Source organism: Rosa rugosa, chromosome 2, assembly GCF_958449725.1.
Source record: "Rosa rugosa chromosome 2, drRosRugo1.1, whole genome shotgun sequence".
Taxonomy (NCBI): domain Eukaryota; kingdom Viridiplantae; phylum Streptophyta; class Magnoliopsida; order Rosales; family Rosaceae; genus Rosa; species Rosa rugosa.
The window spans coordinates 55,436,413-55,459,416 of NC_084821.1; the positions used below are offsets into that span (position 1 = coordinate 55,436,413).

The following is a 23,004-nucleotide window of genomic DNA, read 5'->3' on the forward strand; positions in this document are numbered from 1 at the left end:
CATAGGAGAGTTCTATATTGGTCTGGCATGTAGCAATGTCTGCTCTAGAAATAATGTTTCAGAGGTTTCTATAGCTCAAGAATTTATTTATTTATTTATTGCTTGCTTGCTTGTGGTATAGTTATATTCTGCTTAGCCTTGTGAAAAATGCAGCTTGAAACATGGAGTATTTGACATGATCTCCATCCGGTTCTTTCAGGTTGGAGAGTACGTTTTGCATACAGAAAGTCAGAAACGCGTTGGGGTTTTCTGAAACAGAATTGAAGCTTCATGAATAATGATGGCTGGGAGGTAGGTCTTTGTCATTATGATGAGTTTCTTGGAAAATTCTGTTTAGGGTCAGTAATCCACTTTCTGATATGTTTTAGTCGATTTAATAATCGGATGTCAATTTCATTGTCTTCCCCTGTGAATAACATGACTATTAGTTTATGAGTTTCTTTCTGAATTCTGACTAAAGTTGTTTTTTACAACAAGCTATCGTGTTAGTCAAGAAACTTAAAAAATTAAAAATACTTCATACTCCTGGAAAGAAAAAGACGGACATTCATATAAAAGCATATCAATTGTTGTCAACTGATAATCAGAATGTGAACCAGAGACTTAACATAGTGCATATTACTTTCTTAATTTGACCATCCAAGTTTTGATTATGTAGTAGAAGCATCTGCATTTGAGAAAACTGATAAATCCCAGCTTTGACATACTCCTCTATAATTGTTCCATTACTATGAACTTGTGAAGAATTATACAAATACATCTCCAGGTATGTATATATAGAGCAAGCTTGACATTTTCCATTTTTTACTTGTTTCAACTTCTCTGCGTATATTATGGATTACTTTCTTTCAGTAAGAAAATTACATTCTGATCAGAGATCAATGCAAGCCTTTAGAACCCTTTTTGTGTGCTACTTCTTTTTCTCCTCCGTACAAACCCCATTTACAACTGCACTAGACGCTATCACTCCAAGTCAATATATTAGAGATGGTGAAACTCTAGTTTCTGCTGATGGAAACTTTGAACTGGGATTCTTTGGTAAGTCGAAAGGCCAATACTTGGGAATATGGTACACTTTCTCTACTGACATAGTTGTGTGGGTAGCCAACAGAGAAACACCGGTTAATGATTCTTCAGGAGTCTTAAAGCTCACTGATCAGGGGGTTTTAGTCCTTCTCAATAGCTCAAATGACACTGTATGGTCTTCGAATTCAACAAAAACTGCAGGGAATCCAGTCTTGCAACTCTTGGATTCGGGAAATCTTGTATTGAAAGATGAAAATGATACTAACCCTGATTACTATCTTTGGCAGAGTTTTGATTATCCTTGTGACACACAACTACCAGAAATGAAACTTGGCCGGAACTTAGTTAATGGTTTAGACAGGTATCTCTCTTCTTGGAGGAGCACAGATGATCCTGCTCAAGGAGAGTTTTCACTACGGATGGATCCTCGTGGTTTACCTCAATTTTTTGTAGTTCAGGGAGCTAAGATACTGACTAGAGCAGGATCATGGAACGGCCTTCAATTGACTGGATATCAAAGGAGGCCAAATCCAATATCTGAGTTTGTATTTGTGTTGAATGAGACAGAAATCTATTATGAGTACACACTCCTCAACCGGTCAACGTTCTCTAGATATGTAATGAATCCATATGGCACCACACAGTGGTTAACATGGATAGACTACACACATAGTTGGGAGCTTTTTTTTGCAAGCCAAGCAGATCAGTGTGAAATTTACGCTTTTTGTGGTTCTAATGCTAATTGTAATGTTAATGACGCTCCCATGTGTGCTTGCTTGAAAGGATTTGTACCTAAATCTCCACAAAAGTGGAACTCTTCAGATTGGTCTGATGGATGTGTTCGAAGGACTCCATTAGCTTGCAGTGATAGAGATGACTTCTTAATATACAGTAGATTTAAATTGCCAGACACATCTTCTTCCTGGTATGACAAGAGCATGAGCCTCAAGGAATGCAAGGAATTGTGTTTGAGAAACTGCTCGTGTACGGCTTATGCAAATTTAGATGTCAGGGAAGGGGGAAGTGGCTGCTTGCTTTGGTTTGGAAACCTCACTGACATAAAAGAATTTACCTCTGATTCTCAAGACCTCTATATACGAATAGCTTCTTCAGACATAGGTAGCTTTTGAACTTTTTGTCTTTTTTTTTTTTTTTTCTTTTTCTTTTTTCCTAAAAAATTGTGGATAGCATTATTGACCTTTTCCTAGACGCAGCAGATACTGAGCAGAAATGTTTGTCTACCTAAAAGTGGTAGTTGTTTCTGCCGCAGTTGGCCATACTGATCTTATCTGCAGTTATGCCAAGTGTTAGAATCACAACTAACTGCAATATGAGAAATGCTCTTCAAATCATGTGCATTTTACTTGTAATCTTTCAGATGCTATTGGGAAGAAGAGCAAGTCCAACAAGGGTAGGCAAGCTGGAATTGTAATCAGCTCTGCTCTTCTCGTAGTGGGAATGCTAATATCTGGATTCCTCTTGTATAAACGGAACAAGAAACTCAGAAATCAAGGTAAACTTCTCACAGATGGACTCTGATTGTTTCAAATACATGGTTGAAATTCTGGCTCAAAAATCTGAATCATGGTTCTTTTACTATTAAATATTGGGATGCATAAATCTAATTTAAGTACAGGATTAGTTTTATTTTTTGATACTGCAAATGTGTACATCTATATATTAATGCTGAAGATATCCACAATTCAGAAGTTAGAAGATTGCTGGATTGCCGAATGGATTACTGTGAAGAAGAAAGGGAAGACATGGAGTTACCGCTATTTGACTTTACCACTATAGCTAATGCCACTGATAACTTTTCAAGCAACAACATACTGGGACAAGGTGGTTTTGGACCTGTGTACAAGGTAATGCAATTGTATGCAAATTGAAATGAGCTAGTCTTATGATAATTTTCATTAATTTTATGAACAACGATCAATAGGGTACATTGATAGGAGGGAAAGAAATAGCTGTAAAGAGGCGATCCAAGGAATCTGGTCAAGGAATGAGGGAGTTCAAAAATGAAGTTATACTGATAGCCAAACTTCAGCACCGTAATCTTGTAAAGCTTCTGGGCTGTTGCATTCAAAATGACGAAAAAATGTTAATATATGAATACATGTCCAACAGGAGCTTGGACTTCTTTATATTTGGTATGATCCTTTCCAAACTCAACTACTTGGAGTTACAGTCATATGACTCATATCATCCTCCATTGTTTTTACTCAACCCACTAGAATTTATTCAGTCATTGAGATATTTAACCTGCTTAATTGCTTAAAAACCGTTCAGACCAGGAAAGGCAGAAATCGCTCGACTGGCCTACCTGCTACAACATTATTGATGGAACTGCACGAGGTCTTCTCTATCTTCACCAAGACTCGAGATTAAGAATTGTTCACAGAGATCTGAAACCTGGTAATATTTTGCTAGATGAAAACATGAACCCAAGGATTTCAGATTTTGGCCTGGCTAAAACATTTAGCTTTGATCAAAGTCAAGCCAATACGAATAAAGTGGCTGGAACATAGTAAGTACTAAGTAGTTTGCTAAGACATATTATATGTTTTACATTCTACCTTGTGCTGGGTTTGAAACTCTTTCTGACTCACATTTTATGTTGCAGTGGTTATATGGCGCCTGAATATGCAGTAGACGGAATTTTCTCGACAAAATCAGATGTATTTAGCTTTGGAGTTGTGCTGATTGAGTTATTGAGTCGGGAGAAGAACAGGGGATTTTGTCATCCAGATCACGATTTTAATCTTCTTGGACATGTAAGTTTTGAAGACGATTTTACTGTGACAGAGGGTATATAACATTGCAGCTTGATGAGTACATCCTACTAATATATGCTGTTAATTTATTTTTAGGCATGGACACGATGGACTCAAAATGTACCACTGGAACTCATCGATAAGACATTATGTGATCCGGATACCATACCCGAAGTTTTAAGGTGTCTTCATGTAGGTCTGTTATGTGTGCAGCAAGTACCTGAAGATAGACCAAGCATGTCATCTGTGGTACTAATGTTGGGCAGTCATGATGTTATGCTGCCTTTGCCAAAGCAGCCTGGTTTTTACACTGAACGGACTCTTCCCGAATCATCATCAAGGTCACGTGACCTGTGTTCACCCAGTAACTTCAGCACTACATTGTTAGAGGCTCGGTAGATCATCAAGTGCTTGTTAATCCACCGGAATGGCATGACATGACATCGAAGATTCATATTATGTAACTGAAAGTACCTTGCTCTTGACTTGAACCTCGTAGGCTTATCGAAGAACAATGGCATAGATGAGGCTGTTGGTTTGTCATAGATAAATAATACCCTCCATTACTGGTTACTTGAAGGTGCACAACATAATTTAGCTCTTATTAATTTTGGACCGACTAGTAACTTAGTTACTACCATTAACTTAGTTACGAGATAGTGTCACGTCACAATATTTTGCCGCCAAAATTCCAGTTTCATTCAGTTTCCAGAATCCTATTCCCGCCCATTTCTAATGGACTTTCCATTTCATCACTTCCAGAACCCTAAATTGATAAACCGCCACCGTCTCCAATACCACGCCCCACCGCATCGGCGAACTAGTGAGTCGTCGGAGGCTCTAGACCTTATTCAATGAAGAGAAATCATGTTCAACACTACAAGAAAGATCTTGGGAAGACAACTCTTTTCCATTAAGTCTATAATGATGAAAAGGTAAAGAGTTATTCTGAGAGAAGAATATGGGTTTGTATCTCATACCTTATGAAGAGATTTGGCAAAGCCATTTGTTGAAATATGGGAAAAGCATTTGTTAAAATTTTAAGCATCATTTACACCTTATTTAGCAAGCTCTCTTCACCTTTCCTATTGGCAGAGATATACTGAAAATAATATTCATTCTCTTCTTGTAGGTTTGCATATTTGCATATGGCCTAATGGGTTCTGGATTTCTAGAATAACCTATGCCATGAAGGGACCTTGTTCAGACCAGACCAAGCTAGTTATTCTCTTCAAGCCCAGGGCTGGAAATACAGAATGCAGGTACTATTTTTTATCGTTCTGTCTGTGACTGTTTAATTTTGCAGACAATTAATTCTAGTTCCTTTGAAACCTTTCTCTCCCTCCAGAGGTTGGTCTTGGGAAATTCAATGCAGATGGCTATTAAGTTACTTATTAAAAGCATTATAAAGATTACAATTGGTATATTATTTTTCATTCTTCAGGGGCATGCATTTCACAGGTAGTGATACTTGGAAAAGCAACATAATTAATAAGCCCAGTTTGGAGCTTCAGAAAAAAAAAAAAAAAAAAAAGAGATTAAGGAAGTTTCCAAGATTGAACTTGTTGGCGTGAGTCATGCCATGTAATTAGGATTGTGAATATTGTGTATTATTAGGATTATTCTGTTGTTATTAGTTTCCTAATAGGACTCGATGTATCTTGTATATATACTCCGTTCTTGGAGAAGGTAAATAACATAACAAAATCCCAAGTCTCTTGTTCCTTTGTCCTTTTTGACTTGGTATTAGAGCCGAGATCCATTCGGACTCGGTGGTACTATTTGGTTTCCGCTGCGAAGAAAAACAACCCTAGAATTAATCTTGTTCCCTTGTCCTTTTGTTTGAACACAATTAATCTTTTGTTTCTGTGGTCCCTTTGTTTCTCGTTGGTCCATCCAGTTTGTTATTGGTCCTTTGCCCTTTGCATCAAACTATAATTAACCTTGGTTTCCCTTGGAGGCGTCCTGCATCAACGAAACGAGTCTGCACCAACGTTTTGCATCAACGCTCCTTTGTTTTGTTACCTTTTGCTCTACATCTTGGATACGTGTTTTTTTTTTTTTGGAAAAACGTCGCTGGTCTTCTTTGGTTTGTGGTTTGTTAATTCGGGTATTTGGAGAAAAAAAAAAAAGATGGTGGATTTGACTATTACTGATGGGAATAATGGAGGATCTCAGAGTGGAGGGGCTAACTCTGTGGCCCGTGAGGTTGTGATTGTTCAGAATGTGACAGATAATTCAAGTTTTGGTGTCAAGCTTGACGGCACCAATTATCAGTTATGGCAGAGGCTTATGAAGATCCATATTCAGGGGATTGGAAAGTGGAGTTATGTTACCGGTAGTGCAGCAAGACCTGCTGCATGACCAAAAGCCGATGAATGGGATACGGCAAATACTAATGTGATGGGAATTCTTCTCAAAGCTATGACTCCAGAGGTAATGAGATTATTTGCTAACTATGATTCTCCCAAAGCAATTTGGGATTCTGTTGCTGCTACATATTATGATGGGAGTGACTTTGCTCGTGTTCATGAATTGAATGTCAAAGCTTTCAAAATAACTCAGAGTGGACAGCCTGTTGCAACCTTTTATGCGAATTTGAAGACAATTTGGTAGGAGATTGATCAACGAAATCCTAGTCCTATGACTTGTGAAGCTGATATTAATTCCTATCGGACTGAACAGGACAAGATGCGTGTCCATATTTTTCTTGCTGGCCTGGATCCTCATTTTGAAGGGGCAAAGAATGAGTTATTGCGTCTTGCAACTCCACCTACATTGGAACAAGCTTTTGCCTATATCCGAAGAGATGAAGGTAATAAGGCTGCCGCTCAGAACCTTCATACTGAAATTTCTGGTTTAGCAATCCATGCTACACCTCCACCTCAACCTCAGATTGGGAATTCTACCCTAGTTCCATCTCAAAGTCAGTATCAACCACGGAATCAAGGATATCAGCAGAATCAGAATTATAACCAAATGACTTGCAACTATTGCAAGGAAGTTGGCCATTTCAAGAATCAATGTCCTAAGCTGCGAAGGTTTAATTACAACAACTCTGGTTGGAGAGGAGGCAATAATACTGGAGGACGTAGAGGACGTGGTGGTGGTCAAAGAGGCAAAGCAGCAGTCCAATTGGTGCCAGAACCTGATTTCTACTGCATTGCAGGGCAAGATCCCTCAAAGGGTAATGTTTCCTTAACACGAGGTAAAATTGGTGTTGCTTTACATGTTTCTGACTTTACTGGTAGTGACACATGGATAATTGATTCTGGTGCGTCTGACCATATGACCTATGATAAGTCCTTCTTTATGTCTATGTCGTCTCCTTCTATATCCCATGTCTCTAATGCGAATGGTGTGTCTTTTCCTGTCTTAGGTATTGGGTCTGTTCAGGTTACACCATCCATTGTATTGCATGATGTGCTTTATGTACCCTCATTGTCTCATCATCTTTTGTCTGTATCCCAATTGGGGTCACAAAATAAGTGTTCTGTAACCTTTTATCCAATGTATGTTATTTTTCAGAATCTGTGCACCAGGGTGATCATGGGCAAGGGAGACCTGAGGGGGAGACTGTTTCACTTGGATTGCATGTACGCAGAGCCAACACAACCATCGGAACAACCTTTGGCCCTGACATTGAATTCTGACAGATTAAGTGAGCTATGGTTGTGGCACAGGCGTTTGGGTCATCCATCTTTTGGAGTTATGAAGAAGTTCATGCCTTCTTTGTTTTTGGGAGTTGGTGAGTCTAACCTGCATTGTGAAACTTGTGCTTTGGCTAAGAGTCATAGGTCTAGTTATCCTTCGAGTTTTCATTCTAGTACTATGCCTTTTGAGTTAATTCATTCAGATGTATGGGGTCCTTCTAAACATTCTACCCTTTCTGGAATGCGATATTTTGTGTTATTCATTGATGACTTTACTCGATTATCTTGGGTGGTTTTACTTAAGTCCAAAGATTATGTTTTCTCTGCTTTTACAGCATTCCATAAGCTTGTTCGTACTCAATATGATGCTCATGTTAAGGTCTTTCGTTCCGATAATGAGGGTGAGTTTGTCAATCATTCTTTTCATGAATATTTCCAACACCATGGCATAATACATCAAACTTCATGTCCGCAGACACCTGAGCAAAATGGGGTGTCTGAACGGAAAAATCGTCATCTTCTGGACATGGCTCGGTCTCTTCTACTTAGTGCTAACATGCCTAAGTATCTTTGGGGAGAGGCCGTTTTGTGTGCTTCTCATCTAATTAATCGTCTTCCGTCTGCCCCTCTTCAAGTTCGTGTCCCACTTGAGGTCCTGTCTAACTATGTTTCTATTCAATCTTCTAATACTCTTCCTGCTCGTGTCTTTGGTTGTATTGCTTATGTTCATCTGTATAAGAATCAGAGGTCAAAGTTGGATGCTAGAGCCCTTAAGTGTGTGTTTGTGGGGTATGGTTCTCATCAGAAAGGTTATAAATGTTATCATCCTCAATCCCAAAAGTTTTATGTCACCATGGATGTTACATTCAGTGAAGATGCATGTTATTTTTTGCCTCCTGTGACTCCTCGTCAGGGGGAGAAGTCTTGTTATTATGAAGATTTGTTTAGTGGGCAAGATGTGAGACTGACATTTGAGTTCTCAAGGCTGGAGTATTTGGGAACGAAACTTGAAAAAGAGGAACTTGGAAAAGAGGACAGCAGCCTACCGATCGGAGAAGAGAATTTGGGCAGTCAGCTACCGACCAGTCGACCGGATCAGTCCGACCGGTCTGCCGGGGATGAAATTTTTGATACTATTTCCGATGAAATTCCCGATGCCGCCAATGCCGTTTTGAACAGTTCTCCTGTCTCTCCTTATCCTTCAGCGGTCTCACCTGCTCAATCATCACCCGAGGTATGTTCTAATCCTTCTTTATCTAATACTCATTCTGTGTCAGCTAGTGTTCATTCCGCTGTGTCAGATATTGTTCCCATTGTTCCCACCAAAACTCTGCCTAGTCGTTCCACCCGTGGTCAGCCTCCGAAACACTATGAACCTACTCTAAGTGCAAAAGCTAAGTACCCCGTTGCTAATTATGTGTCGACCCATAGACTGTCTAAACCGTATGTAGCCTTTGTGAATCAATTATCTTCTGTGTCTCTCCCTAGTAAAGTGCAGGATGCAATGAGAGATGAGAAGTGGATGCAGGCAATGACAGTCGAAATGGATGCTCTTGAGAAGAATTGTACGTGGGAGTTAGTATCATTACCACCCGGGAAGAAGACAGTTGGTTGTCGGTGGGTGTATACCGTGAAACATAATTCAGATGGCTCGGTGGATAGGTACAAGGCAAGACTAGTGGCTAAAGGCTATACTCATAATTATGGAGTGGATTATGATGAGACATTTGCACCAGTGGCCAAAATTAACACAATTCGGGTACTTCTTTCGTTAGCTGCTAATCTTGATTGGCCGTTACAACAGTTTGATGTTAAGAATGCATTCTTGCATGGTGATCTGCATAAAGAGGTTTATATGGATTTGCCTCCGGGATATGGTACTTCTACTGGAGAGCAAGTGGTGTGCAAATTGAAAAAATCTCTTTATGGTTTGAAGCAGTCTCCCAGAGCTTGGTTTGGCAGATTTACCAAGTTCATGAAGAAAATTGGGTACCGGCAGAGCAATTCAGATCACACCTTGTTCCTTAAACATCGGTGTGGTAAAGTGACTGCCTTGATTATTTATGTTGATGACATGGTTGTGACAGGTGATGACTTTGAGGAGATTCAAAGGTTACAAGGTCAATTATCTTTTGAATTTGAGATGAAAGATTTGGGTAATTTGAAATATTTCTTGGAAATTGAAGTTGCTTGGGTAATTTGAAATATTTCTTGGGAATTGAAGTTGCTCGTGGGAAGGATTGTATTGTGTTGAGTCAGAGGAAATATGTTCTCGACTTGCTAGCAGAAACAGGTATGCTTGACTGTCAACCTGTTGATACTCCTATTGAGCAGAACCATAAGTTAGCAGAGTATTTGGATCAAGTGCCTACAAATAAAGCAAGATACCAGAGGTTAGTTGGCCGGTTGATTTATTTATCCCACACTAGACCAGATCTAGCCTATGCAGTTAGTGTGGTGAGTCAGTTTATGCATAATCCTAGTAAGACTCATATGGATGCTGTATTTCGTATTTTGCGGTATTTAAAGTCTGCTCCAGGGAAGGGATTACTCTTTTCAAAACACAGTCACTTGGATGTTTCTGGGTACACAGACGCGGACTGGGTAGGTAATATTACAGACCGCAGGTCTACTTCGGGCTACTTCACGTTTGTGGGTGGTAATTTGGTTACTTGGAAGAGCAAGAAACAGAAGGTGGTGGCTCGTTCTAGTGCAGAAGCGGAGTATAGAGGAATGGTCCGAGGACTGTGTGAGATGTTGTGGTTGAGAAATTTGTTGAGGGATTTGGGGTTCAGACAAACAAAGGCTATGCCGCTTTATTGTGATATATAATAAGGCTGCAATTGAAATTGCTCACAATCCTGTTCAGCATGATCGCACGAAGCATGTGGAGGTAGATCGACACTTCATTAAAGAGAAGCTGGATGGACAGGTCATTATGTTTCCCTTTGTTCCTACTGAAGAACAGTTGGCGGATATTCTTACAAAGGCTCTCTCGAGTAAAGTCTTCCGTGACTCACTTGACAAGTTGGGCATCCGTGATCTGTATGCACCAACTTGAGGGGGAGTTGTTGGCGTGAGTTATGCCATGTAATTAGGATTGTGAATATTGTGTATTATTAGGATTATTCTGTTGTTATTAGTTTCCTAATAGGACTCGATGTATCTTGTATATATACTCCGTTCTTGGAGAAGGTAAATAACATAACAAAATCCCAAGTCTCTTGTTCCTTTGTCCTTTTTGACTGAACTAATAAATACATCCATCTAAAACCCCATAAATTATAGTTCATGCTGGCTTCAGGCCATTTTCTCATTTACAGGATTGGATTTCTAACTAAATTCAATTAGTGCCTAATCCCTCTTAATATTGTATTTCACACGTCTATTTAATTGCCTTCAATCATATCTGTTGTTTAGTTTTTATTTTTATTTACCCACAACATTCTTGTATTTCTTAGTAAACCTAATTTTGGTACTCAATTATTATGAGGCTTGTTCCCTACTTTTGATCACCTAGGTTCCTCGGTTGGTTTTAGATGCACACTATGATTAAAATTGCTTTGTGCAGACGGGAAAGTTTGACATGGGTTTTTAGAATGGTTATTCACCACTTTTGGTTAACCAGAAGAACTCACTGGGAAAATATTTGTTCTTTGGTATGCAATGGTGGTCTGCGGCTTGAGGGGATCAGGCCAGAGGTGACTCGAAATGGGGATATGAAGAAAAAAACTAGGAGTGACATGAAAACGCGAAATGGTCACAGGATGAAGGGTCAGCTGTGCATCGCCTTGGGTTTTGGTATGATTCCTTTTCCAGTAAATATTAGAATTCTTACTGCTTGTGAATCAATACTGTATACTGGGTGATACAACAAAATGGTTTTTGTTTCATTTGATTAAGCTTGATTTCGAGCCCAATATGGTTTGTTAATCAAGTCTGAGAGAACATGCTATGCTAACGAGTTTCATGTCTGGGGTCATTGAATTCAATACTTCTAAGTTCACAGTAGCTGCATTTAGGGTTTAGATAATGGTTAATGAATTTGTGGCTTGAGGAGCGCTACGCCAACTGAAAAGTGCAGCAATATCTGAATGGCCACAGGGTGAAGGGTCAGCTGTTCAAGGCTCATCAGGTTTCATCTCAGCTCCAAGGCGCTGATGGTTGCTTCAGACCATCCTTGTCAGGTATGAAACCCTTGCTGTTAAGTGTTAGAATTCTTACTGTCCTGCTCTGTACTAGTGTATCAACATTGTATGTGTGGGCATCATTGTTCTGTAGTGTTCATGCTATTATTCATGCTACAGTTAAAGAACTACACAGCATATCGCGTAATTCCTGGAAGTAATGAGCAGATCGTTTGGATCGGCAGATAATTTCATGAGGCCATTTGGAGATGTGGTCGGAGATACGAGGTAATTATGTTACACTCATATATAATTTGCAGGAGGCTTTACTGTCTTTTCGTTGAATCTGTTGTTACAGTATGATGCTGAATTAAAGCATATTGAATTTGGTCTTAGTGGAGCTGAGTATATGAAATTGTTTTTCCTGCTTGAATATATATGTGGACTTGGAAGTATTGAACTGAAAGACGCCAGAGCTCAATTGGTTGGTATGGATATAATGCCCAGCAAATTGCCAGGACACAATCTCCATCATCGAAGTGGTGAAACCTCAATGAATCTCTAACTATAATCCTCAGACCAACTATCTTTGCCATGTATTTGATGGCATTATGGCAATCTCCACATATCCTCAAATTCTTAAAAACCCGAACTGTTGACTCCCCATTCAAATTGAGTATCGCAAAAGCAACAGCCAGCTTCTCACTATGGTTGCAAAGAGTCCCCACTTTCTCTTCTTGATCCACATCTTGCAGAACAAAATCCGTGTTGGGCACAAACCCTGCCAATCTCATCTTCTCACCCATTCCCTCCAAAAACTTGTATATCTTTTCACTATGTTCATTACTCCTGTCGCCAGCAACAAACGAGTAGACTCTATTTCTCAACTGAACCCAAGAACAACCTGGTGTTTTTGTGACTCCTCTGTCCCTCATCAGCTTCCTAGTTTCTGAAGCTTCTTCCCATCTTTTGGCAGTAACAAAAATGTTGGACAACAATACATAGTTACCAGGGTTATCTGGTTCGATCTCAAACAGCCTGTTTGCTGCGATTTTTGCCAACTCCACATTTGTATGCACTCTACAGGCACCAAGCATTCTCCCCAAGCACCTGCAGTAGGTTCCATAGGCATTCTCTGTATAAACTGATAGGCCTCTTCTACGCGACCAGCACGGCTAAGTACATCAACCAAACACGAATAATGATCCGCATCAGGTTCTACCAAGTGATCCCTCATTGAATCAAAAACCTTGATGCCTTCATCAACCAGCCGCGAATGACTACAACCACACAAAACACCAGTGTAAGTAACAGAATTCGGCTTCACCCCGGATTCTAACATGTTTCTGTATAGCAACAATGCTTCTCCTCCATTCCCATGCATCGAGTTTCCAATGATCATTGTGTTCCAAGCAACCGTGTCCTTTTTCGGCATCATATTGAACACCCTCCTTGAAAGTTCCAACTCTCCGCATTTTGCATACATGAAAACCAAAGCTGTTGTACTTGCCAAGTCGTCCATCAAACAATTCCTAAAGATGTAGCTATGAACCTCTTTGCCTGCCCTCAAGCTCTCCAAATCTTTGCACGCCGGCAACAAACTGGTGACTGTTATCTGATTCGGCTTAAACCCCGACTCTTGCATCTTCCCCAGCATTTTCAGCGCCTGTTCAGTTTCCCCATTATTCAAACACCCACCGATCACGGCATTCCACGAAGCGCCATCCAATCTCACACCTTCATTTCTCATCCTACAAAACAGAGCCATACCCTTCTCCCATTCCCCATTGGAGAAATACGCAGTCAAAAGCACATTCCAAGACACAACATCTCGTTCAGACATTTTATCACACAACTAGCATACACTTTGACGAGTGCACTACTTACAAACACATTCCCTCCCATTCCATGCTTCACCACAAACCCATGAATCTCCCTCCCCGAATTCAAATCCCTCAACTCAGAGCAAGCAGGTAGGATCGTCGACACCGTCACCGCATTGGGTCTCACTCCACTCAAACCCATCTCTCTGAAAGCCACCAAACCCTGCCTGGGCAGCCCACAGTGAACATAACAAGAACACAAACATGTCCAAGTAATCACATCCTTCCTCGGCATTTCATCGAAAACCCGCCTCGCCCCATCAACATTCTTACACTTGCCAAACATATCAACCATGGCATTGCCCAAAGCAACATCCAAATGAAACCCGAACCGAATTGCCTCGTCGTGAAGCTCTGTAGCTTTTCTGGGATCACCCAAAACCGCAGGTCTGGTTCAGGAATTTGATCGAACACGTGGCGGGCACGTTGTAAATCGCCGGAGTTACAGTGAATTTTCAAGAACCTCAGGCTCAGGTGAGTTGGGACATTGGTGGGTAGCTTTGAAAGCATTAAATTTTGTTGCTTTAAATTTCAAATTTGTGGGAGAAAGTTGAGGTTTTAGTTTAGGGTTTAGAGGTTGGTTCTGAAATTTTAGATATTTTAGGGATTTGGGTATAGTCAATACTAAAAGAAAAGAAAGTTATGCAACAAGGTTAAATTTCAGTTGAGCTTTTGCTATTTGTAGAAAGGGATTTGGAGAAAGTTAACCAATATTGTGACAATGATGACATCTTCTTCTATTTCATGTATTTAACAAGGTTGAATTTCAGTTGAGCTTGACCTGTCCTGGTTTTTCAATAGCTGCTGAAATTGTTATGCAGCTTGTACTTTGGTACATAGGAGAGTTCTATATTGCTCTGGCATGTAGCAATGTCTGCGCTAGAAATATTGTTTAAGAGGTTTCTATAGCTCAAGATTTATTTTTTTTCTTTGCTTGCTTCTGGTATAGTTATATTCTGCTTAGCCTTGTGAAAATTGCAGCTTGAAACATGGAGTATTTGACATGATCTCCATCCGGTTCTTTCAGGTTGGAGAGTACGTTTTGTATACAGAAACGCGTTGGGGTTTTCTGAAACAGAATTGAAGCTTCATGAATAATGATTGCTGGAAGGTAGGTCTGTCATTATGAGTTTCTTGGAAATTTCTGTTTAGGAAATTTCCAAGAAACATGGAGTAATCAACTTTCTGATATGTTTTAGTCGATTTTATAATCGGAATGTCAATTTCATTGTCTTCCCCTGTGAATAACATGACTATTATTTTATAAGTTTCTTTCTGAATTCTGACTAAAGTTGTTTTTTTACAAGAAGCCATCGTGTTAGTCAAGAATGACTCCTGGAAAGAAAAAGACGGACATACATATAAAAGCATATCAATTGTTGACAATCAGAATGTGAACCTGCAGAGACTAAACATAGTGCATATTACTTTCTTAGTTTGACTATCCTTGTTTTGATTGTGTAGTAGAAGCATCTGCATTTGAGAAAACTGAAAAATCCCAGCTTTGACAGACTCCTGTATAATTGTTCCATTACTATGAACTTGTGAAGAATATATTATACAAATACATCTCCAGGTATGTATATATAGAGCAAGCTTGACATTTTCCATTTTTCACTTGTTTCAACTTCTCTGCGTATATTATGGATTACTTTCTTTCAGCAAGAAAATTTCATTCTGATCAGAGATCAATGCAAGCCTTTAGAACCCTTTTTGTGTGCTACTTCTTTTTCTCCTTCGTAAAAACCCCATTTACAACTGCACTAGACGCTATAACTCCAAGTCAATATATTAGAGATGGTGAAACTCTAGTTTCTGCTGATGGAAACTTTGAACTGGGATTCTTTGGTAAGTCGAAAGGCCAATACTTGGGAATATGGTACACTTTTTCTACTGACATAGTTGTCTGGGTAGCCAACAGAGAAACACCGGTTAATGATTCTTCAGGAGTCTTAAAGCTCACTGACCAGGGAGTTTTAGTCCTTCTTAATAGCTCAAATGGCACTGTATGGTCAACCAATTCATCAAGAACTGCAGGGAATCCAGTCTTGCAACTCTTGGATTCGGGAAATCTTGTTGTGAAAGATGGAAATGATACTAACCCTGATTACTTTCTTTGGCAGAGTTTTGATTATCCTTGTGACACACAACTACCAGGAATGAAACTTGGCCGGAACTTAGTTAATGGTTTAGACAGGTATCTCTCGTCTTGGAGGAGCACAGATGATCCTGCTCAAGGACAGCTTTCACTACGGATGGATCCTCGTGGTTTACCTCAATTTTTTGTAGTTCAGGGAGCTAAGATACTGACAAGAGCAGGATCATGGAACGGCCTTCAATTGACTGGATATTATCACAGGAGGCCAAATCCAATATCTGAGTTTGTATTTGTGTCAAATGAGACAGAAATCTATTATGAGTACACACTCCTCAACCGGTCTACGTTCTCTAGATTTGTATTGAATCCGTATGGCACTACACAGTGGTTAACATGGATAGACTACACAAATAGTTGGGAGCCTTTCTTTGCAAGCCGAGCAGATCAGTGTGAAATTTACGCTTTTTGTGGGGCTAATGCTAATTGTAATGCCAATGAAGCCCCCATGTGTGCATGCTTGAAAGGATTTGTACCTAAATCTCCACAAAAGTGGAACTCTTCACGTTGGTCTGATGGATGTGTTCGAAGGACTCCATTAGTTTGCAGTGATAGAGATGACTTCTTAAGATATAGTAGATTTAAATTGCCAGACACATCTTCTTCCTGGTATGACAAGAGCATGAACCTCAAGGAATGCAAGGAATTGTGTTTGAGAAACTGCTCGTGTATGGCTTATGCAAATTTAGATGTCAGGGAAGGGGGAAGTGGCTGCTTGCTTTGGTTTGGAAACCTCACTGACATAAAAGAATTTACCTCTGACTCTCAAGACCTCTATATACGAATAGCTTCTTCAGATACAGGTAGCTTTTGAACTTTTTATACGATAGCTTCTTCAGATACTAGTTGCTTTTGAACTTTTTGTCCTTCCCCACCACCCCAACACACACACCCCACCCACCCCCACCCCCCAAAAAAAATAAAAATAAAAGAAAATTGTGGATAGCATTATTGACCTTTTCCTAGATGCAGCAGATACTGAACAGAATAGCAATATGGCCCTGAGCAGAAAGAACTACATGTTTGTCTACCTAAAAGTGGTAGTTGTTTCTGCTGCAGTTGGCCATACTGATCTTATCTGCAGCTATGCCAAGTCTTAGAATCACAACTAACTGCATTATGAGAAATGCTCTTCAAATCATGTGCATTTTACTTGTAATCTTTCAGATGCTATTGGGAAGAAGAGCAATTCCAACAAGAGTAGGCAAGCTGGAATTGTAATCAGCTCTGCTCTTCTTGTTGTGGGAATGCTAATACTTGGATTCCTCTTGTATAAACGGAACAAGAAACTCAGAAATCAAGGTAAACTTCTCACAGATGGACTCTGATTGTTTCAAATACATGGTTGAAATTCTGGCTCAAAAATCTGAATCATGGTTCTTTTACTATTAAATATTGCATAAATCTAATTTAAGTACAGGATTACTTTTATTTTTTGATACTGCAAATGTGTACATCTATATATTAATGCTGAAGATATCCAAAATATGACTGTGAAGAAGGAAGGGAAGACATGGAGTTACCGCTATTTGACTTTACCACTATAGCTGAAGCCACTGATAACTTTTCAAGCAACAACAAACTGGGACAAGGCGGTTTTGGACCTGTGTACAAGGTAATGCAATTGTATGCAAATTGAAATGAGCTACTCTTATGATAAATTTCATGACTTTTACGAACAACGATCAATAGGGTACATTGATAGGAGGGGAAGAAATAGCTGTAAAGAGGCAATCCAAGGAATCTGGTCAAGGAATGAGGGAGTTCAAAAATGAAGTTCTACTGATAGCCAAACTTCAGCACCGTAATCTTGTAAAGCTTCTGGGCTGTTGCATTCAAAATGATGAAAAAATGTTAATATATGAATACATGTCCAACAGGAGCTTTGACTTCTTTATATTTGGTATGATCCTTTCCAAATTCAACTACATGGATTTACAGTCATATCATCATCCATTGGTTTTACTTAATCCACTAGGATTTATTCAATCATTGAGATATTTAACATGCTCAAAAACTGTTCAGATCAGGAAAGACAGAAATCGCTCAACTGGCCTTCCTGCTACAACATTATTGACGGAACTGCACGAGGGCTTCTCTATCTTCACCAAGACTCGAGATTAAGAATTATTCACAGAGATCTGAAACCTAGTAATATTTTGCTAGATGAAAACATGAACCCAAAGATTTCAGATTTTGGCCTGGCTAAAATATTTAACTTTGATCAAAGTCAAGCCAATACGAATAAAGTGGCTGGAACATAGTAAGTACAAAGTACGTAGTTTGCTAAGACATATTATATGTTTTACATTCTACCTTCTGCCGGGTTTTAAACTCTTTCTGACTCACATTTTACGTTGCAGTGGTTATATGGCGCCAGAATATGCAGTAGATGGAATTTTCTCGACAAAATCAGATGTATTTAGCTTTGGAGTTGTGCTGATTGAGTTATTGAGTCGGGAGAAGAACAGGGGATTTTGTCATCCAGATCACGATTTTAATCTTCTTGGACATGTAAGTTTTGAAGAAGATTTTACTGTGACAGAGGGTATATAATTAACATTGCAGCTTGATGTGTACATCCTACTAACATATGCTGTGAATTTATTTTTAGGCATGGACACTATGGACTCAAAATGTACCACTGGAACTCATCGATAAGACATTATGTGATCCGGACACCATATCTGAAGTTTTAAGGTGTCTTCATGTAGGTCTGTTATGTGTGCAACAAGTACCTGAAGATAGACCAAGCATGTCATCTGTGGTTCTAATGTTGGGCAGTCATGATGTTGTGCTGCCTTTGCCAAAGCAGCCTGGTTTTTACACTGAACGGACTCTTCCCGAATCATCATCAAGATGTTCACGCAGTAACTTCAGCACTACATTGTTAGAGGCTCGGTAGATCATCAAGTGCTTGTTAATCCACCGGAATGGCATGACATCGAAGATTCATATTATGTAACTAAAAGTACTTTGCTCTTGACTTGAACCTCGTAGGCTTATAGATGAGGCTGTTGCCTGTTGGTTTGTCATAGATAATACTCTCCATTACTAGTTACTTGAAGGTGCACTACATAATTTACCTCTTATTTTGGACCAACTAGTAACTAGTTATTACCATTAACCAACAAGATAGTGACACGTCACAATATTTTTGCCGCCAAAATTCCAGTTTCATTCAATTTCCAGAATCCTATTCCCCCCCATTTCTAACGGACTTTCCATTTCATCACTTCCAGTCAAAACTTATCTCATTGAACCCTAAATTGATAAACCGCCACCTTCTCCAATACCGCGCGCCACCGCATCGGCGAGTCATTGGAGGCTGGAGACCTTATTTAATGAAGAAAAGGGTGCGCCAACCGACTTCTCAATTTGTGAAAGACGAGGTAAAACTACTGAAAGATTGTGTCTTTCTTCTGCACAGATATCTAATTAGTACTAAATGTCAATGTGCATTTTCGTTTAATTTCTTCTGTTTTGTTCTCTAATGATTAGAATGGGTTAAATTGGTTATGCTTTTCTGAAGAACTAAATTCAATAATTAAGGGAATCGTAACGGACTATCCAAGATGTTCCTGTAATGCCCCCTAGTTCAACATTAGAATCCTGACCTTTATTTTTGTTTTTATTTTGGTTTGGGTCAATTAATTCAAGAATGATTGCAAATTGAGGAACAGAAAGCAAAATAATGCAGCCCTTGATTCCAATATCTCAACTGTACTTCATCCTCTCTCTGGAGTTGTATCTATGGTTTGGTCCAAATGAATTTGATCCTTGCTCCAGAACAGAGGAATCAATGTAAGATGACTAAAATCATATACTTTCTTTACATTGGTGTCTGCCAAATTAAACCCAGATCAACCAAATACCTAATTAAGTGGCATAATATATAATGAAGCCTTCAAATAAATGAAACTAGAGGAACCATTCTTAATCCTGTCATATAATATGAATCGTGCGGCTCGGTCTGAGCTGCAAATTCCAAATCTCGAACAAGTTGGTGGTGAACCGTGCCGCCAAACTCAGAAAAGCTAATAATTTTTGTTGTGTTGGGTAGATATCAGAGTAGTAAATTTGCATAGCCAAGCCTCAGTCCACAAGGTAAGCTTGTAAAGGTTTGTTTGGAGAGAAGCCACCACAGTAAAATCCATACATTACATGCATTTATATGTTACAAAGATACAAGTACGTAGCTAGATGAAACCTACAGTTTGATCAATCAAACTGGAACAAAAGACTACCATAAGCTGTCTCCAATCACAAAAGCAGAAGCAAAGTCTAGGAAGAACTTGTTTGATATAATCATGTCCAACAAAGGGCAATACAAAATTAACCATATACTTGAAGGTGCAAAACATAATTAGGCTCTTATATTGGACTAAACCTGGTAACTAGGTCAGCTCAATTAGACACGTCATCATATTTTGCCGCCCAAAAGTTCAGTTTCATTGAAAATTAAGAAGCCCAGCCCGCCCATTTTCTTTAATTCTTTTCATTTCCCCTTCCCTCTTCAAATTTAGATCTGATCAAATCACTTCCTCTTTCTCTCTCTGTCTCTCTTTTCACCTCTTTCTTATCTGAAAACCTTAACCCTTATCGCAACCACCACCGCCACGGCGTGTCATCGGAGCCGCGACACCTTCATCTGATTGCTTTCTCAGATTCAGTGAAGAAAAGGGTACATCGATCAACTTCTGGAAAATTGTTAAAAATTGTTTCTTTCTTTTGCCCAGATATCTATCTACTACTTAAAAGCTGCATTTTTTTTTTCTTTGCCCATACACTGTAAAGATGCACGTAGCATGTGGCTGGAGTTGAAGGAAAGGTTTTCACAGGTAAACACAGTTGCTCTATTTCAAGTTGAGAGCGCTATTCATGGCTGTGAGCAAGGAGGTACCTCGGTGACTTCATTCTTCACCAAACTGAAGGCATTGTGGGATGAAAAGGACTCTCTTTGCTCTTTCCCTCCTTGTAGTTGTGATGCCGCTCCAGAAGTTAAGTTTTTCATTGAGACTCAGAAGACAATGAAGTTTTTGATGGGATTGAATGAAGGATTTGCACAAATAAGGAGCAATATCATCCGTCTTGAGCCCTTACCAACACTGAACAAAGCATATGCCATGGTGCTTCGTCAAGAGAAACAAGTAGAAGCAGTTGCTTTCCACAAAGCCCGTTATTTCCTAACCCATGCACTACAAGAAAAAACATATTTAACAACATGCAATTCACGTTGTCAATAACTTTTGACAACGTTTGCCGCATGTTGTAGATGCCAGAGTCATTAAAAGTCCCCGAGTCCTTAACATCGAGCTTTGAACGTTGTCGAAAAGAGGCGAAGCATGTTGTTGTAATTATTCAACAATGAGCTATGCACGTTGTCATAAATTTTCGACAACGTTTCAAGTGCATGTTGTAAGTTTTAACAACATTCTCTGCACGTTGTCATAAATTTTAGACAGCATACACGGTACGTTGTCATATTAATGGATACGTTGTTATAAAATTTCAGTACATACTATTGCACCCAATTTGCTGGGTTATGCTTTCCTGTACCTCTAAACATTCACCATTACTTAAACTCATTCACATGCCAATATTAGTACACACTAACCATGTATGAAAAATTTACATTTCATTAGGAGTGCCACATTCTCTTATACATATGTTCTTTACAAAACAAGCATGACAAAGTACTGGATTCTTTGTTCATCAGCATTGACAAAACATGCATGGTACTCCCTCACCTACATAAATTCTCTAGTAAAGCAAAATGTACCTGCTACTTCAACTACTAAGGGAGCATTTTAATGGAGCTTTTGGGCCATGCAAGAGTGCTTCCTACAGCTTCACCAAGTTGTTTGGCATCCATGGTTGCTCTATACACTTCCATAGTCTGATACTCATCAAACACCACGTCAACCCAAACCTTCCAACAATCTCGTCCAAGAGGCACGCAATGAACTTTTGTACTTGGATTTGTTTAAGAGATCTTCCCTTCAGCCACCACTTCATCTTCTTCATAATTGTTCCAATTCAAATGTGCACATCTTCTATTTTCAAGATCATTGCTTGGAGCATTGATTGGTCTACTTGATTGTTGTGACTACAAATATAAGAAATTAAGAGAGAGAAATATTGGTTTAAACATCTAACTGTAATATTGCTCACACAGTTTCTGGAAGTAATAGCTATTGTATCAGTAGATTAAGAGGATAAAACTTAAAACTGAACATGTACCGTACAGTACCTAGTTGCTTACCAAGAGCAATTCTATTTTATTCTTCAAAGCATAGCCCTACTCTAAAATGATAATTAGATTGTAATGACTAATGATTGTTGTCCAGGAACCTCAAAGCAGAAATTCCTCTCTTGTTATAGCATGACAATAGGTGAATTTTGTTTCACCTAAAATTCATAAATCTTACCAATTATAGCAGAGATTACATACCTGAGAAGTAGTTGCATGTGCATTTATCATTTTCTCTAAGTTTATGTTCTGTTGAGAAGGTCCCTGAATTTAGTTCAAGACACATTAGATTATGCTTCTTCATTCCCAAAGGATTTGTTAAGCACAAGCTGAACCAGAAACTGCATATCAGATCTATCTTAATTCGTAGTTCACAACATGACCACAGGTCCACAAGTAAAGTAATACCTATAGTCATATGCAGTAAGTCTTGCAACTGAACAACTCATCGCATACCAGAACTCGTTTTTTTTTATTTTAACTCAAAAACACAGTAGTTTCACATTTCCAACTTGAAGATGATATCCCATAAAAAAAAAAAGGAAAAAAAAAAAATGTGAAGATGGTATGAAGGCATATCGAATACCAGACTATTCCGCCCACTCATGTTTAATACATAATTTTGTATACCACGTACCAACTACTATCAGATCAATAACTTGATCCCCTAAACAATATAAGTCATATTTTAATAGTAAACTACAATGTCATACACAATTATGTAGCAGAAGATGTCAATGGCTATTTGCAGTCGAGAATACAGGAGCTTTTGAGATGAAGTGTACAAATGAATTCAATTGCAAGAGGTGGTATAGAATCGTTCTAGATATTAAGATATTAAGATATTAAGATATTAAGATCTTAAGATATTAAGATATACCAAGAAGCATGAGCCGGGTGAGAAACCAAAACAGATTTAGTCATTATAGCAAAGTGGTGCAGGTAATGCAATTGCAGCCTAGGTCCAAGTTATGGTTTCGGTTAGCTAAATTCATGTCCAGTTTCAACTTCATGTTTAATTCTTCTGGCTTTTAAGAATCAATGAAAGATTAAAATGCTACTTTGTTAAAGCCACCGTGTTCTTCCCCCTCTTGACCCTACAAGCAGAAATTGCAGTCCTCACTAAACAA

The 23,004-nt window shown here is 39.0% G+C and overlaps 2 protein-coding genes and 1 pseudogene across 2 annotated transcripts; 2 read left to right on the forward strand and 1 right to left on the reverse strand.

Moving 5' to 3' along the window:
- Positions 1-623: 623 nt before the first annotated feature.
- Positions 624-4,351, forward strand: LOC133731063 (G-type lectin S-receptor-like serine/threonine-protein kinase At4g27290). Its single transcript, XM_062158531.1, has 7 exons — positions 624-2,145; positions 2,405-2,539; positions 2,719-2,891; positions 2,969-3,179; positions 3,319-3,556; positions 3,653-3,803; positions 3,900-4,351. The coding sequence occupies exons 1-7, from the start codon at positions 834-836 to the stop codon at positions 4,200-4,202; spliced, it is 2,523 nt and encodes an 840-aa protein (XP_062014515.1). The 5' UTR covers positions 624-833; the 3' UTR covers positions 4,203-4,351.
- Positions 4,352-11,975: 7,624 nt separating this feature from the next.
- LOC133731064 (pentatricopeptide repeat-containing protein At1g20230-like) lies at positions 11,976-13,976 on the reverse strand (annotated as a pseudogene).
- A 1,133-nt stretch (positions 13,977-15,109) lies between these two features.
- LOC133731065 (G-type lectin S-receptor-like serine/threonine-protein kinase At4g27290) lies at positions 15,110-18,526 on the forward strand. Its single transcript, XM_062158532.1, has 8 exons — positions 15,110-16,424; positions 16,789-16,923; positions 17,037-17,064; positions 17,098-17,236; positions 17,314-17,524; positions 17,647-17,884; positions 17,985-18,135; positions 18,236-18,526. Exons 1-8 carry the CDS (start codon positions 15,110-15,112, stop codon positions 18,524-18,526), a joined length of 2,508 nt encoding a protein of 835 aa, XP_062014516.1.
- The last annotated feature ends 4,478 nt before the right edge of the window (positions 18,527-23,004 follow it).